Below are 15,949 nucleotides of genomic sequence, written 5' to 3'. Positions count from 1 at the left end.
ATGGATGGATGGATGGATGGATGGATGGATGTCTTGATTCAACATTCTTGTTCAATATATATTGAAATAGAGACACCAATATGCTACTGCAAGTGATAAGAACAGTTCAGAAATTTGGGAAATAAACTTGTTCACTTTTCTTCAGAGAGTTAGATAAAATCAATGATACCACATGTCTGTACAGTAAACATGAAGCTACAAGCTAGCTGTCAGTTATCTTTATCTTAGCATAAAAACTGAAACAAACAACTACAGTGCAAGTACCACTAAAGCTTATAAAATATGACATATTATTAATCTTTGACAAGCCCCATTTCTCTAGCAATGAAATATTTATTATTAATCTGCTCATTATTTGGGCCAAATTCTTCATTCATATAATGAAATTTCTGAAAAAATGACCATCTTTTGCAACTTTTAAACAATTTGATCTGAGCACTTACTTCCAAATACTGTCACACCTAAAACATTCCAACAAAAAACAAATCAAAACCACTGACCTCTTCAAATTCTTTCATTTTATTTCAGTATAATTTTACCTCTGGTGTTTTGTTTCACTTTGTCCTGCCTGTTTTTTTCTACTTTATGTTTACTTAAGCTTATTTTGACATATTATGTCTACTTTTGTTGATTTGATGCATCCTGTTATGCAGTTGATGCAACTGTTTGTATAGAACTGTATTTCTATAAAAAAAAAAACAACCTAATGCTCATTAATTATCACTAGCTATCTCATTTTAATATTTGCATTTTTGTGTAGATTAAATAAATGGATTAAGCACATCACTAAAATGGATTCATATTCAAATAAATGACTAGTATAAGTCTAAACATATAAATGGTAATTCTGTTTCACCCCACTGAACCTTGTACTGTTTGTATGTTTAACCCTACACAGGCAGTCCTGGCCCACTAGAGTGGATGTTCACCAGGATGTCAGTGATGGCTTGGGGGGCCCGGCTATCTCTCACCCCGGGGGCCCACAGTCTCCTGCCCGTAGTGCTGAGAGCCTCCATAAAGGCCCCAGGCCCAAAACAGCTCTGCCAGACCTCAGCCAGCGGCAGGAGAACCACGCTCAATCATCCAGCAGCCAGCAGCATTCTGCACGACAGAACCAAGAGAGAGGGCTCAGACCTCTACCAAAGCCCCACTCCAACCCCCTCAGACTGGGCTCAATGGCCTCAGTGGGCCCTTGCAAACCCCGTAGCCCCAGTCTTTTCAGTGTGGAAGAAGATGAGGAAGAAGAGGGGGAAGAAGACAAATGTTTGCCCCCCTCTACCCTGCCTACTCAGGTGGTGCTTCGTTGCAAAGCCTCTTCCTCATCATCATCTATGGCTTCTTCTGGTAATCGCTTAACATCACGTATGAGTGCTCCAGTCTTGAACCAGATCCATGAGGAGGATAAAGAGGATGAGGAAGAGGAGGAGGGCAGGGAGTTGCATGGACTTGGTCCACCCAAACCCAGCCTCAGTCTCAATCTGAATTCTAGAATATCATCATCATCAACACTCATGTCATCACCTGAAACTGTAACAGCACCGGTTGCCATTTTCACCTCCAGCTCAGAGACTAGTGATGATGAAACGGAAAGTCACAACAAGCCTGACATGGCAACCGCATGTGGACAAGGGGATGAGAGAGAAGGGAGGAAAGAGGAAAGAGAGAAAAGGGGGTCAGGACAGGGCAGTCCCACTAACTGTACCAGTCCTGGATCAGGTTCAGGCCAAGGCAAGGGCACAGCCAAAGCTGCCAGCGGCCTGGTGGAAAGCCTGAAGCTGATGAGCCTGTGCCTGAGCTCACAATTCCACAACCTGACAGGGGGAGGCGGGGGAGGTGGGGGTGTTGGCAGTGGAGGAGGTATTGCGGGGGACAACCAAGACCGTCCCATGTGGAGGATGTGCATGGGTGGCTCCACTGGTAGCCTGGACAAGGTCTCGCTCCTGGGTGGCCCTTCACCCAGGGGGAACCTTTACAACCAGCCAGACGTGCTGGTGGACCCACTGCTGGAAGGCCCCTGCCCGGGCACACTGAGGCTGGGAGAGCTGGACCTGGCCAGGGAGAACCACAGGAACATGAAGAACCGCGTGTTACAGATGCCACTCAGCGATAAAACCCTGTCTGTCAACATCCACCGGAGCACCAAGGAAGGTCTGCTCTGCACCCCCTCCCCTCACAGCTGCTGCCAGGTCATCTAGAGTGCAGACAGCCTTTCAGTCAGCTGCTGCACCTCCACACTCCTCCACTCACATTCCACACACTCCACTCCATTACCTTATCATCTCACTTTTGGTAGGTTATACTGGCACCACCTGCTCATGAGTTCATATTAGTTATACATTTATTGGTGTTTCCTGTACTTTGGGAGAAAGTCCAAATGCCAAACCTGCACATTTAGAAACACAAAAGGTCTCCGTGGAGGGGACTGGGTGTCTTGCCAAGTATGTAAAGCACTTTGTGCAGATCAAACTGAACACTAAGGGACATTTTAACCAGCTGGTGTAAGAGACAATAAGTAAGGAAACAGATAGAGGAAGTGCTCACCTCCCAGCTCTTACACTCCTGTATATACACACCAACATCACTCTTAACAAGCTGGCAAAAGCGAAAGCTGATGAGTTGTAGTGTCATGTTACATATAATCTTTTTGTTGCACTTTGATGTTGTTTTTTAAATATTATTTTTTAAATTATTTTCTGAGACAATCATTTTATCATTTTTTTTATTCTGACTGAAAGTTACATTATGACTGTTCATTCAAATAATAAATAACAGGGTGACAATGGACAGCAGCACTTGAGTATGAAGGTGGCACACAGTATTCTATAGTCTATCACTGTTTTATTTTTCTATTTCGAACGTGCTTTGCAGAGAAGGAAACGCACACTCACTTCTCAAGTCTGCAGTTAAATGGCAGAGTTGTACATATGTGAATAACCTTCTAGCAGTACACTGTACCTGTAGTATAGACAGTAAAGTTGTATAACAGTAGAACCCTGAATACTAGATCCTTTTCCACCATTATTCTTAACTCCTACTGGATATTCAAGGTTTTGGTTGAAGCCAGAACTCAAAACGTATTTGATGGTTGAATTGATTTAAAATCTCCACTGAAAGCAAACTGGGTACATTCTATACATGTAATGGCAGCTCTTCAAGTCACAATGATCCTCCAATCCTGATTTTGTGATAGGAAAAATAAGAAAACACTGGGTGGAACCTAAACCTTGTACATCCTGTAGCTTTCCAGGATCACAGTAGCCGCTGTTGTAGCGTACTCCGAGACAAAACCAACAAAGGGGTCTCAATAGAAGATTACAACACTGCCCCTTCAAGTGTCCATCTGTGTAACTGGATGTGTGACCCACCCCTAGTGGAATATATAATCTGACAGTGCATGCGTTTTGCTGTAGCAACCTTAACCTTGACCCACTGGCATCAAACCATCTGCTGTATCTACCTAAGTAACAAATTCAAATGGTCACTTTACTGTAGCCTCACAGCAATACCAGCGACAGAAAAATGTACAACAGAAATGGATGTGCCATAAAATCTGTCTTGAGCATATTGTACTGTATGTATATGATAGAGATCTATTACAATAAAATTGTGTGAATGTAGTCTGAACTGTGTTTGTGATGTGCACCTCAGTTTTCCTGTACCAGTCCACTGTGCACAGGCTTAGAGACAGAAGGATAATGTGTATGAAGAAAAATAAAATAGTATCTATTCTGCAGGTATATGACCAAAGCTCAGCATGATTCAGGCAGAAAAATACACAAATTGGCCTTTTTGAAAGTAAAAATATAGCCGAGCTTATGTGTAGTTTTCTGTTTTTGACTGAACATTTCTTTGACTGATTTTGTGCACATAAAAAATAAAATTGACCTGGTAAATGTTGTCCATGCACAGTTAAAGGTGCCAGAGCTGTGTATTGATAACCTTTGTCTGTTCAGTTGTATTTTCTGTACATGTAATTTAATTGATAAATAACATGAAATATATTTAAATAGCCAGAAAAAAAATTACAGAATTATAATCCAGAATGTTTTAGTTCTGCGAAGGATGATTGGACTCATCAGTATTTTTTAATTCCTGACTACAGCCTGGTGTCTGAAGCAGACAGATGAAGAACTTGTTTTCCACAGTCCATGCGATGTAGACACTGAGTGCTGAATGGATATCAGAGTTTTTGCTCTGTGGTTCAACTTCCCCATTTACATGAAAAGTACACCGATGTCAAAATCATCCCTGAGTGCCTGGTAACAGTTCACTTTTTTCCTAACGCTATACCTTTAACCTTCCTGTTATGTTCTGGGTCAAATTGACCCAGTGCAAAGTAACAAAAAAAATCTAAAAAAAATAGTTAAAAATATTTTATTGGTATGAAACTTCGTCTGCTTGGCGTAATAGGTGTGATCAACATATAAAATGAAAATGGTTCAATTCACATATTTGCAACATCCCCCTGCATGTTTATATTACAAAGATACTGTTCAGGTCAACATAACAGGAGGGTTAACTGTAGCTTATACTATGTTGAGTGATGGTATATATGTAAAATTTATAGAATGAGATCATTTAACGTCATTTAAAGGGCAGCCCACTGATTTTCTTCATTAAGATCAGTTTACTTGTTACTGCAGGAGTACTTGCCCTGTGAAAACTCTTGCTCTGGAGGGAGCACTTCTTGTAGCATGGCGTGACGGAAACCATCTTGCAAGAAAGACGGTGGTGTAAACTGAGGGCATCAACTTTAAAATACATGGGTCAGGAGGGTTGTTGTTTTGTTGTTGTTTGTCATTGTTTGCCATCTGTAGGGATAGGGATCATCTCTATGGCAGACGTTTGGTCAGCCTATGTGCAGTACAAGTTCTCTCATTGTGTTTATTTTCCTGAATGGTTTCAAAGATTCCCCCAAACACTGCAGGGAGTTGCAATCTCTGCAACATCTGGGCTACTGTTTCACATCAACCAGATGGGACATAATCCGCTTAGACCAGATGAGCTCTAGGGATGACACACAAACTTGTGACCCACAGGCTTACACACACACACACACACACACACACACACAAATGATGCAAGTGCAGTCATAGCTACACAAAAACAAGCAGGAGCACATACACCATGTAGGATAACACACAAATGAGCAGGTGATAAGGTTGTCATGTGGGTTGAGGAGTGACTGGACCACAGAGGATAGTGTGTCACTGAGAAGATGTTATGTGGCCAATGAGTCTTGCAGGAATCAGAGTCATCATCTACCTACAATCCTCTCACCACACCAGAGACTTGACTGCCACCTGATCTCACTCCACCTCTGTCTATGCACCTCCCATATAATAGTTTAAGAGTTTCATAGGTTTCACAATCTATAAAAAATACCAAATATGTTGAACATGTAGAACATGGATGTGACAAGGTGTAGTAGGCAACCCTGTGAGTTCAAATTAGTGTCTGTGGTTTTTACAGTAGGTGTCATCTAGTATACAGGGGATAGATATGGCAGACTGGCAGGGAAACACCTTCTACATGCACCACACTCACAGCAGCAGACAGATTATCTGTGTCTGGTGGGTCACTGTGCATTAACAGTAGCAGTCTGTTACAGAAACATTTAACTGACATTTGTACTGATACAAAAAAAATGGCTGAGACTCATTTATACATTTAAATGCCTGGGTCTTCAAACAAAACTATTTCTACTCTATAAGTGACTCCCCTCACACTGACATCCAATCTTTTGATTCAATGTTAATATGCAAAATGTTGATTCATGCAGAAGCATAATGTCTCGAAGACAAACCACCTGACATGAAAGCCACTTTGCAGAGCTGAGCTCAAGAAATGCTGGTTGAACTCTTCCTCACTGGCAGCAACACTAGACAGAAACTGAATGTCCATAATACAAAGTGCCATGCACTATAGCACCATTAATTCACTTTTAAATCCACAGTGTGCAGTATTTGAAAAGAGGTGGCATTTAGATGATTCAACTGAAATCAGTATATTATCTTGTACTTGAACTGCATGCCATGGTGTTCAATATTATCAGGCCAACCACGGGTCATTATTGTACATACTGTAGTTCTTAAGGATTATGTTCAATGTATGTCCCCTTGTCCTTGTATTTATATTGTATAGTCTCTATCTGGTTTAACAGGCCAATTGAAGGATGTATCAGTCAGCAGAGCATTAAATCAGACCGTGACAGTGGAGCTCAATGTTAGGACTGAAATCCTGAATCCTGCTGACAAAAGGAATAAAGCACACATCTGTACAGCTATCTTTGTGAGAAAGCGTCCCTGAATCCAAACCTTCACAACTAAATGCCTAAATCTAATTCTAATCTTAACCAAAAGCCTTAATGCTCTAACAGTCCTCCTGAAATCCTGAATCCTGCTGACAAAAGCAATAAAGCCCCTGTCACATCTGAAATCCTGAATCCTGCTGACAAAAGGAATAAAGCACACATCTGTACAGCTATCTTTGTGAGAAAGCGTCCCTGAATCCAAACCTTCACAACTAAATGCCTAAATCTAATTCTAATCTTAACCAAAAGCCTTAATGCTCTAACAGTCCTCTCAAGTTGTGTGAGAAAGTGAGGACTGGCTAAAATGTCCTGAAAGATAATTTAGTATAAAACCCAAACTGGACCTCACAGTGAGTGGCCATACAAATGCACACACACACACTCAGCGAGCCACACAGATCCAACACCATCTAGACTCAGTACAACCTCAACAGACACTGTTATTTTAAAATGTCATTTCCTTGTGACTGTGTCCAACCAGCACTCTCTCACACATACATCCAGTTGGTCCCTGAGTACACAAACACTGTTTGGACATCTGATGAAGGTTTGTGTTTTTCTGATACCGAGGTTTGTATGGTGATGTTCTATTTGTGTGGATGTGTACATTTGATTTTACTGTAGAATTGTTCATAGTGTCACTGAAAGAGAGTGTTTACCTGTGTCACACAATGTCAAACCAAGGACTGGCAGAGATAGCAGACAGTTTTTGTTTTTATTAGTCATGACACCCGGGTGAAAGGCCAACAGGAGCTGGTAAGTATCAAAAAGAACAGTTATTACAGACGTTACATAAAAGGTAAAAGAAGCCATGACAATTTATCAACAAATAAACCTGTAAAAGTTCAATTATATGACCGAAAATAAAAAGAGCAAACAGCAGCAGGGCAAAAACAAGGAAACTTCTGCACTGTGTCAAAAAGCAGGACAGCTGGAAAACTGTGGGCTTTGAAGCTATAACAGGTAGCTACATCACTGTGGCTAAACAGGAGATCATAAAGCAGTGCGGAGGCTGGATAACCGCAGGTTAGCTTTAAAGTTGCAGCTTTAAAAATATGTGAATTCTTCAGATAAAGAAACCAGAGCTAGAGAGCAGTTTTAGAGTATTGTACTCACTTTGAAAGTGAAACAAACTGTAGTCTGGTGAATCATAATGAGAGGTAATTTGACAATACAGACATATTACTAAATGCAAAGATGTCAGCGAGGATGCAGACGTCTTCCCAAAGCCACATCCTGTCAGTTCTGAAGGACCCCTGATTTTAATAATCCTAAGTATCAGAATGGGTTGTTGGATGTTACCCAACCTTGTGTGACTAAGGACCCACAGAAGACTCTCAACCTGGAGGCAGAAGTTCTGGCTATAAAACTCTGAAATAAATAACAATTACAACCTGCGGTCTTTGTCCAAATAAGTTAAAATAGTCTGGAGGGTGACAATAAACATTAATTGACTGGTTTTAAAGGGGAATTTCATTGATTTCACATCCCAGAGTCAGTTTACTAAGTCATAGGGAGCACTTCTCAGCCTTTATGAAGCCTATGATGTATTATGTGGCTCTGAAGGGGAGATTTGACACCGCAATATCTCAACTTGGACTTCGAGATCACATATTTGTATTTGGGATGCCAGCCCAGGAATGTGCAATGACAGGCTAACAAAACGCTATAAACTGCAGGATGTTTTTGGAGCTTAACTCCAATTAAGGAAAACCTACAACAACTGATTTTAAATAAGCTGTAAGCAGTAACACACCACCTTTCACTGTATGTTGCATATGCTGTACTTGTTTGCAAACAGTGGCTTATTTAGACATCTTGCAATTACGGAGCCATGCTATCATCATTTGGGGTCATGTATCAGGCCATCTAATGAATGTAAGTCCAATATTTACTCTCTTTTTGCCCTGTTTACTTCTACCAACTCAAATGTCTTGTTCTTAAGCCACTCAGCTAGTCACCGATGGGCAGGTAGTGTACTAGCCTTTTACTAAAAACAGCTGCCTGCTGCTGATGAATCACAGCAGTGAACAAAAACAGTACAGTTATGAGCTGAAAACCCAAAACAATGAACTGAAAGACGTAATGTGGTCTGCAGAGCTGAAGGTAACAAGAAGTCATGTGAGCTCTTATTAATATGCACTTTAATATTCATTCTTGCTACTTTACAGTCATTTTAACCATTTTGACCAAGGGTGGCTGTGGTCATCTGAATATGTAATAACAATGATGATGATGGTGATGATAATGAAGATGGAATATGAAAGTGGATGCAGAAGGCCCAGTGGTAGTTTTAAAATCTGTGTAAACAGATGGAACAAGTATGGAAATTTGTTTGGTGACAGGCAGTAGCTCAGAGACCAGTTTTACTTCTGCAGGATCAATAGTTTCACTGAAGAGAGAGAAATTAGCAGCTTTACAGGAGTTTATGAGTCATTAGTACTTCAGTATCAGTCACTGATGAGATGCCTTCATATGAGTCTAAATCTTGAAGCCTCAGTGCCTCTTCTGATCCTTTTCATTCCATCTGCGAGGTGAAGAGAAGTCCTCACATCAACAGCTTTTCCTGTGCTGTGGCTGCAGAGAACAAGCAGCCAGCTGACAAACTCCAGCTCAGCTTCTGTCTGACGTCTTTATGACTGTGATGCAGACAGAACTGAAATGCTGGGAATCATTAGACTCTGTCGCCTTTGGTGTAATTTGAGAGATGCAAGGTGCTGCGAAGTGATCTCACTGCATAAAAACATACAATTTTTGGAATTCCTGGAGAATGACTGAACCTTTTAGATATTTTGCACAACAGTAAATTTTCTAGAAAGAAAGAGATATTCTATTCATTTAACATTAGTTGCACTGACTTAATAGTAATACTGTCTTTTTTATTGTGCAGATGTCATGCTGGCTGCCACCTTTGACACATGCATCGCTTTACACTGGTTGATTGTCACATGAAAAACAGACTTGATTGCCTGGGGCTTCTGTGCAGTCATGATGGACGCCAAGTAGAGCAGATGTTTGGTGTCTGAAGAGCAGTGCTCATCCAGGACAGCCTTCTGCAGTGCTGACTCCATGCTCATTTATACAGGAAAAAAAAATGTGCCCAAGCATTAAACACAATTAGTCTTCAACTCTGATTTTAGGACTACAGGTTAAGACCAAACTGAGTCAGAGTTCAGTCTTGCAAATCACAAAGAGACATCGCTGTTAGCTTTTAAAACTGAGCTCCTGATGCTTTGGCTGCACAAACCTCTATGCGGTGGTGTTGATTAAAGTTAAACTGGAGCTGATAGCCTGCCAGCAGCAGTGCAACGCTGTGTGTTTCTGTGTGCACACAAATCTTACAGAATGTGCAGTTATTTCAGGCCTTCAAGCTTTCAATTATATCCAAACCCAGTATGAAAGCTCCTGTCATTTTTCTCACTTTTTGTAATGAAATGATTTTGTGTTCATGTGACTGAGGGGGTGACAAAGAGAGGGAGGAGATGATGATGAATAACCCTGCAGGCTTATTAAGTATTATGTACAGAGGCCTGGGCGCATTGTGTGTGTGTGTGTGTGTGTGTATGTATGTTTACAACCACAAGAGACTGTGCACATGCAGCTTCTGCTGAACGCATCTTCAAGGAAACAAACAACCCATAATTACACCGTCCAACCACAGCATCACTTCCTGCTCATCGGCGATCCAAAAGACTCAAGTCTCTGTGGGTACCCTGTTGCCAGGAGACAGGGTGTGTGGGCCAGTTGATGTCTCAGAAATGACAGACGGGCTGGACTGGTAAAAGCCAGGGTGCTTAGTGTTCAAACATAATATATCTCCAGGTTATCAGCCTCCCTCTTTTAGTGTACCAAACTGTAGCCTTTTCCATCACTGATCTTTTGCATCCTGCTGTTGGCAACATTCATCTGAAATAACAAGTCACAGTATTAAACATTGCTCTGTTCAGTGTTCTTGTCAATAAACTCAAGTTATCTCTACATGGAGTGTTTCTCACCAAAATGGATCGGGTGCCCTGGAGGTTTGAACATGGAGCATGTTTTCCCTTACTCAAAACTTGTGCTAGCCCAGTTTGACTATTTAAATTCATGTTTACAGCCATGTCTTCTAACTTGTTCTCATCCTAGTCCTTGGATTTGTCACACTGCTACACTTCTACACTCACCAGCCACTTTACACGGTACACCTTTCTAGTACCAGGTTGGACCCTCTTTTGTCTTCAGAACTGCAGAGCATAGATTCAACAACATTAGAGGGTTTGGTCTACACTGACATGACAGCAGCAGATTTGTCAAATGCACATCCATGATGTGAATCTTCTGTTCCACCACATCCCAAAGGTGCTCTATTGGATGGAGATCTGGTGACCATTTGATTACAGTGAAGTCATTGTCATGTTTAAGAAACCAGTTTGAGGTGATTTTAGCAGTAGAAGAGGGGGTGCACAGGATGGATAAAAGGATGGACATGATCAGCAGCAATACTCAGGTAGGTTGTAGCATTTAAATGATGCTCAGTTAGTACCAAAGGGCTCAAAGTGTGCCAAGAAAATCTCTCCCTCACCATTACACCACCAGCAGCCTGAACCTTTGATACAAAGCTTGATGGATCCACACTTTCATGTTGTTTACTCCAAATTCTGACCCCACCATCTAAATAAAGACTCATCACGTTTTTCTGTCTTCCATTGCCCAAATTTGGCAGCCCTTGCAAATTGTAGTCTCAGTTTCCTATTCTCAGCTGACAGGAGTGTCACCTGGTGTGGTCTTCTGCTGCCATAGCCCATCTACTTCAAGGCTCCATGTGTTGCGTGTTCAGAGATGCTCTTCTGCATACCTCGGTTGTAATGAGTTACTGTTGCCTTTCTATTACCTCGAACCAGTCTGGCCATTCTCCTCTGACCTCAGGCATAACAAGGCATTTTCACCCAGAAAACTGCTACTCACTGGATATTTTCTCTTTTTCAAACCAGTCTCTGTAAACCCTAGAGATGGCTGTGCATGAAAATCCCAGTAGATCAGCACTTTATGAAATACTCAGACCAGCCCATCTAGCACTAACAACCACACCACGTTCAAAGTCACCTAAATCACCACTCTTCCCCATTCTGATACAAGGTTTGAACTTCAGCGGATTGTTTTGACCATGTCTACCTGCTTAAATGCATTGAGTTGCTTCCATGTGCTTGGCTGATTAGATATTTGCATTAAAAAGCACAAAACCATTTCTTTATAGTGCTGCTAGTGGTCAAAAACCCCAGAGAGTACCTTTAAGTTGACACAAATGTAAATATCAAGGGAGAAACTAGGTTTTTCTTTGCAGTGAATCCCCTTGGCAAACTTTGTATGTTCACAAGTTCATATGAGACTTTGAATTTTCTTATTTCCATGCACAAATTTATAATAAAAAAAAATGAAGCTTTAAGAGTCCCAAATTAGTGCATTACACCACAAACATGGTAGAATGTAAATATGAATTCTCTTGATAAATTTGTTTTTTGTCCCTATTCTGCCACCGCAGTTGTGACTTAGCATTTCACTAAGTGTTGTACCACTCTTAAAGCATCACTATCTCCTGAGTAGGTCACTCAACTCAATATGCATGCCAGTGTGTTTTGCATGGAATCACTGTTACCCTGCCCTGTGAACTGCACATACTATTGCTGTACTGCCATCTGCTGGCTGCTGTCAATCAGTGCCTCTCTGCAGAATTGAGGAAGCTTCCTGAAAACCTCAGCCGCCCTTTGCCCCATTCACTTCTCCCTTGTATCTCTTGTACACTGGGTGAAGGGTCAGGAAAGAAACATGTTGTCTTTGCCTCAGCTCTACCAAAACAAGATAATCTCTCCAGGCATGGTTTCTCTTTTTTTACATAAACAAGAATTGCCCAATAGTTTCTAAGAATATGTGCCAGCTTGAATTGAAGGTATGAAGACAAAAATTACTAAGTGAGCAACACAGAGTGCATCTCACATTTATTTACACAATACTGAACAATGAACACTCTGACAACTGACCTTTTCAAGCCTTGGGGAGTGCCAGGGTGTGGAAAGAGTGTCATAGTCTTTAGTCAGTGATGGGTCTCCCTGAAGAGTAAACAGGCCCAATAAAGAGGTTTACAGTCCTTGAATGAAAGAACTCTCACTACTTTGTTCCCTCAGCCTCACTTTTCTTTTCAGTCCTGGCGAGGATCTGAAGGACTGTCTGGTTGAAGTCATCGGGCTGGTCGGCAAAAACGTAATGGCCTGCTCCTCTGATCACCTAACAAACAGAGTCCGCTGTTTTGAGATAAAGTTGCTGTGGTTCACATTCAAAAATATGAATCTGTTTTGAGCCAAAGTGCAACTTGTCTTACTTAGAAGTGAGCATTGTGTTATGTGAATTTATCTCATGATGAACATTTATGTCAGCCTAAAGATTATGTGAATAGAACCAATTTATGAATGAGTATGTAGCTGATGCAACACACATATTTATACACTTTTGAAAATGAAACCTCCGCATCCTGTACAATTTGGATCAAAGCAAAGTGAGAATGTGCCCTGCCATGGAAGGTTTTCTTCCTTGAGCTCCTATTGACAACAAATAAAGTTTGCTGTAAAAAGCAAGCTACAGTAAAGAACGTACTGTGATTTCCACATCTGGTCTGGATATTTTTAATGCATATCCAGAGTCGCTGTCAATGCTAGAGCGGGATCCGTAGATGAAGGAAATGGGAATGTCAGCTTGGACCTGGCCAATCCTCTCCATCATAGGCCTCTTAGCCCAGCCATAGGGAATGGTCATGTTCTTAAAGGCTGTTTCTCCACTGAAACAGAAAGAAGTAATGTTAGAGCTTGTCTGATGTGTGGAGAGATAACATATTCATGCGTATTAGTTTAAAAAAGGTCCTCACCTTGGGGTCTGGGCGTTCAGGTGGTAGATGTAGTCAGATACAGTGTTGTCACTGAACACGGATGAGTATTTCTGCTTGAAATCAGACCTGATGGTCTGGACCAGTATTGGACCTGAGAGAAGAAATGAAAACAAGGGGAAATTTCCTCTCAGATGTCAGCATGATAGCTTCAAACAAACCCCACAATTGCCAATAACACTAACAGTGCCTTCTGACAGCTACGTTACATTCTGTGCCACCAATATTTCACAAAAAATACCTTTTGCCTTATGTTGCTAAAGTGGAATAGGACATGTTCTTCTCTTACAGTTTTCTGTAAATGGTTTTAACAGAAGATGATAAAGAAAGAATAGCTGATGGGGGGGAAAACCTTCAGCATGCTCCACCTTTTTTAATCAAGTGAGCAAAAAAACCTTAAACAAAAACAATCAACAATTCCACTGTTGAACCATGAAGTTATCACAATCATGGTCTTTTTTGTACACCAGCAACTGTAACTCAAGGTTTTGTTGTTGATTACATAGCATTTATATGGTTAAAACTGTACAGCTATAATCTTTAATAGGCCAAACATCAATCTAAAAAAAAGGAAGAAAACATCTTGTGTGTGTGTGTTCACCTAGAGGCCCAGCCAGTCTGAGTCCAGCCAGGGGATTGAAGGGGCTCATGACAGCCCCCATGGTTCTGATCCACACTGGGATGGAGTTGTGGTTGGGGTTCTCTGGACGAGCTGGGAAACCCCAGGGCTCCACCAGCAAGAGGTGTTTCACCCTGCATACAAGCGCGTACACACACACACACACACACACACACACACACACACACACACACACACGCATTAAAACACAGTTACTTGATAAATGCCCACACTATGTGATAAATACCATATTACGATTACAAATACACACATTTACTTGTTTGAGCTTATTTAGCAGGTGGTATAATGGAACAATGACAGTGAACAACTTTTTCGCAGGGTCTTGACATTTTAAGTGGCAGGACTAATTTGCATAAACATTTTCCTAAAAGCAAATGTAGTCCAAGCATCATGTGGCTCTGATACTGTACACCCAGTTCTTCACTTGATACTACAACAACACACGAAGATACACTGATCAGCCATAACATTATGACCACCTGCCTAATACTGTTTACATAGGAGTCAATGTGGCAGTTGGTTGGCACTCGTGTCACTCTACAGCTCACTGTGCATCTTCTGTGAATCCATTTGCTTCCACAGTCAGGAAGAGCACAGAAGTGTCTACAATTCATTGAAAAACTTATTAAAAGGAGTGAAAAAAAGTGGTCGTGAGGACGAGTTAGAGAGAATTTCTTAGACCAATCCAACAGCCTCACCACTCTAGGTGTGATATCACCACTACAGCCCCTGACTCTTTCTCTTCATAGAGACCAATGGACAGTATTTCTCATTTTCAGCCAAATTTTAATCTTTTGAAAAGTACAAATGGAAGTTAAAAGTTTAATCTACAGTAGGTCAACCTCATCATCAGTGAGCCATGGGCGTCCATGACCCTGTCTCCAGTTCACCATCTGTCCTTCCTTAGACCCTGTTGGTAGCTACTAACCACTACAGACCAACAACACCCACCAAGACCTGCAGTGTGGGAGATGCTCTGACCCAGTCATCTCACCATCACAGTCAGGCCCTGGTCAAAGTCACTCAGGTCCTTACACTTGCCCATTTCTCCTGCTTCCAACACATCAACTTTGAGGGCTGAATGTTCACTTGCTGCCTAATATACCCCACACACTGACAGGTGCCACTGTAACAGATAGTCAGTGTTATTCACGTCACCTGACAGTGGTCATAATGTTATGGCTGACTGGTGTATGCCAAGAGAACAAATGGTACATTTACAGTATCCAAACTTTGAGGTTCTACACTAAAATTTGGTTTTAAATAATTAATTTTGCTGCAGCTGTACACAGTTGGCTGCGGTAGAGCAATACATTGGAATCCACAAATACATTTACTGTAATTTGGAAAAAATGTATCTCAAACAGGGAGAACTGTCAAGCTGTTGTATATTAATATACATGTGAAGCTATAAGGTGTGTTAAGAATTAGACAACCACCTACATGATCAACAAAGCATCCTCTCAACCACCCACAAGCGCACACACACACACACACACAAAAAGCACCTGTGTGGGTATCTAAGAGTGTAGGCAGCAGACAGGTATCCTCCGAGGTTATGTCCCAGGAGCACCATTTCTTCCAGTCCCACCTTCTCCCGCCATTCCTCCAGTGCTTCTAAGAACTGCCCCTCAGCCCCCTCTGGGTCAGTGATGAACTGGGGATGGCTGCTCCTGCCGAAGCCAAGCAGGTCAAGAGCGTAGACAGGCCCGGTGCTAGAGAGAGAGTCCAGGTTTTGGGCCCAAAGAGCAACTCCACCGCCAAAGCCATGCAGCAGAACCAGAGGAGGCCTAGACTGGGGGAGAGACTGGGAGTATAGCAGTGGCTGAGTGGAAAAAGCCAAGGTCCACAGATAGTTGCCATTCGATATCCGAACATGCTGCCTGGAGAAAGGCCGCGTCACATCTGTAGCAGAGGTGTGAAATGATGGATGGAAAGAGGTGACGCAGGGCAAATGGGACTTATCCAACTGCTTCAGAGCACAGATTTCAATGTTTTCAGTAACCAGGTCTGGTATTTTTGACCTTTTTTAAAAAAAGAAAAACCATTCAAGAAATGAATGAAAGCCAGTCACAAGTGGTTCAGC

At 41.7% G+C, this 15,949-nt stretch overlaps 2 protein-coding genes across 5 annotated transcripts in view; one reads left to right on the top strand and one right to left on the bottom strand.

Annotated features, from left to right (window-relative positions):
• Positions 1-3,686, top strand: part of LOC109951671 (SNF-related serine/threonine-protein kinase-like) — a 22,994-nt gene extending 19,308 nt beyond the window's left edge. For both annotated transcript variants that reach the window (XM_020586292.1, XM_020586291.1), the window contains exon 8: positions 899-3,686. In XM_020586292.1, the coding sequence (XP_020441948.1) occupies positions 899-2,195 (1,297 nt within the window). In that variant the 3' untranslated portion in view covers positions 2,196-3,686. The remainder of the gene's footprint in view (positions 1-898) is intronic.
• Positions 3,687-8,105: 4,419 nt separating this feature from the next.
• Positions 8,106-15,949, bottom strand: part of abhd5b (abhydrolase domain containing 5, lysophosphatidic acid acyltransferase b) — an 8,676-nt gene continuing 832 nt past the window's right edge. Inside the window, exons 3-9 of one of the 3 annotated variants that reach the window (XM_020586313.1) lie at positions 15,372-15,768; positions 13,825-13,976; positions 13,206-13,317; positions 12,938-13,118; positions 12,478-12,571; positions 12,328-12,396; positions 8,106-10,219 (exon numbers count right to left, since the gene is read on the bottom strand). In XM_020586313.1, the coding sequence (XP_020441969.1) occupies positions 12,377-12,396; positions 12,478-12,571; positions 12,938-13,118; positions 13,206-13,317; positions 13,825-13,976; positions 15,372-15,768 (956 nt within the window). In that variant the 3' untranslated portion in view covers positions 8,106-10,219; positions 12,328-12,376. Of the gene's footprint in view, positions 10,220-12,251; positions 12,572-12,937; positions 13,119-13,205; positions 13,318-13,824; positions 13,977-15,371; positions 15,769-15,949 lie in introns of those variants that run through there. The other 2 variants (XM_020586314.1, XM_020586315.1) reach the window with 2 other exon arrangements.

The sequence above is a fragment of the Monopterus albus genome, unplaced genomic scaffold, assembly GCF_001952655.1.
Source record: "Monopterus albus unplaced genomic scaffold, M_albus_1.0 scaffold402.1, whole genome shotgun sequence".
Lineage (NCBI taxonomy): Eukaryota > Metazoa > Chordata > Actinopteri > Synbranchiformes > Synbranchidae > Monopterus > Monopterus albus.
This window is presented reverse-complemented; position numbering and strand designations above follow the sequence as displayed.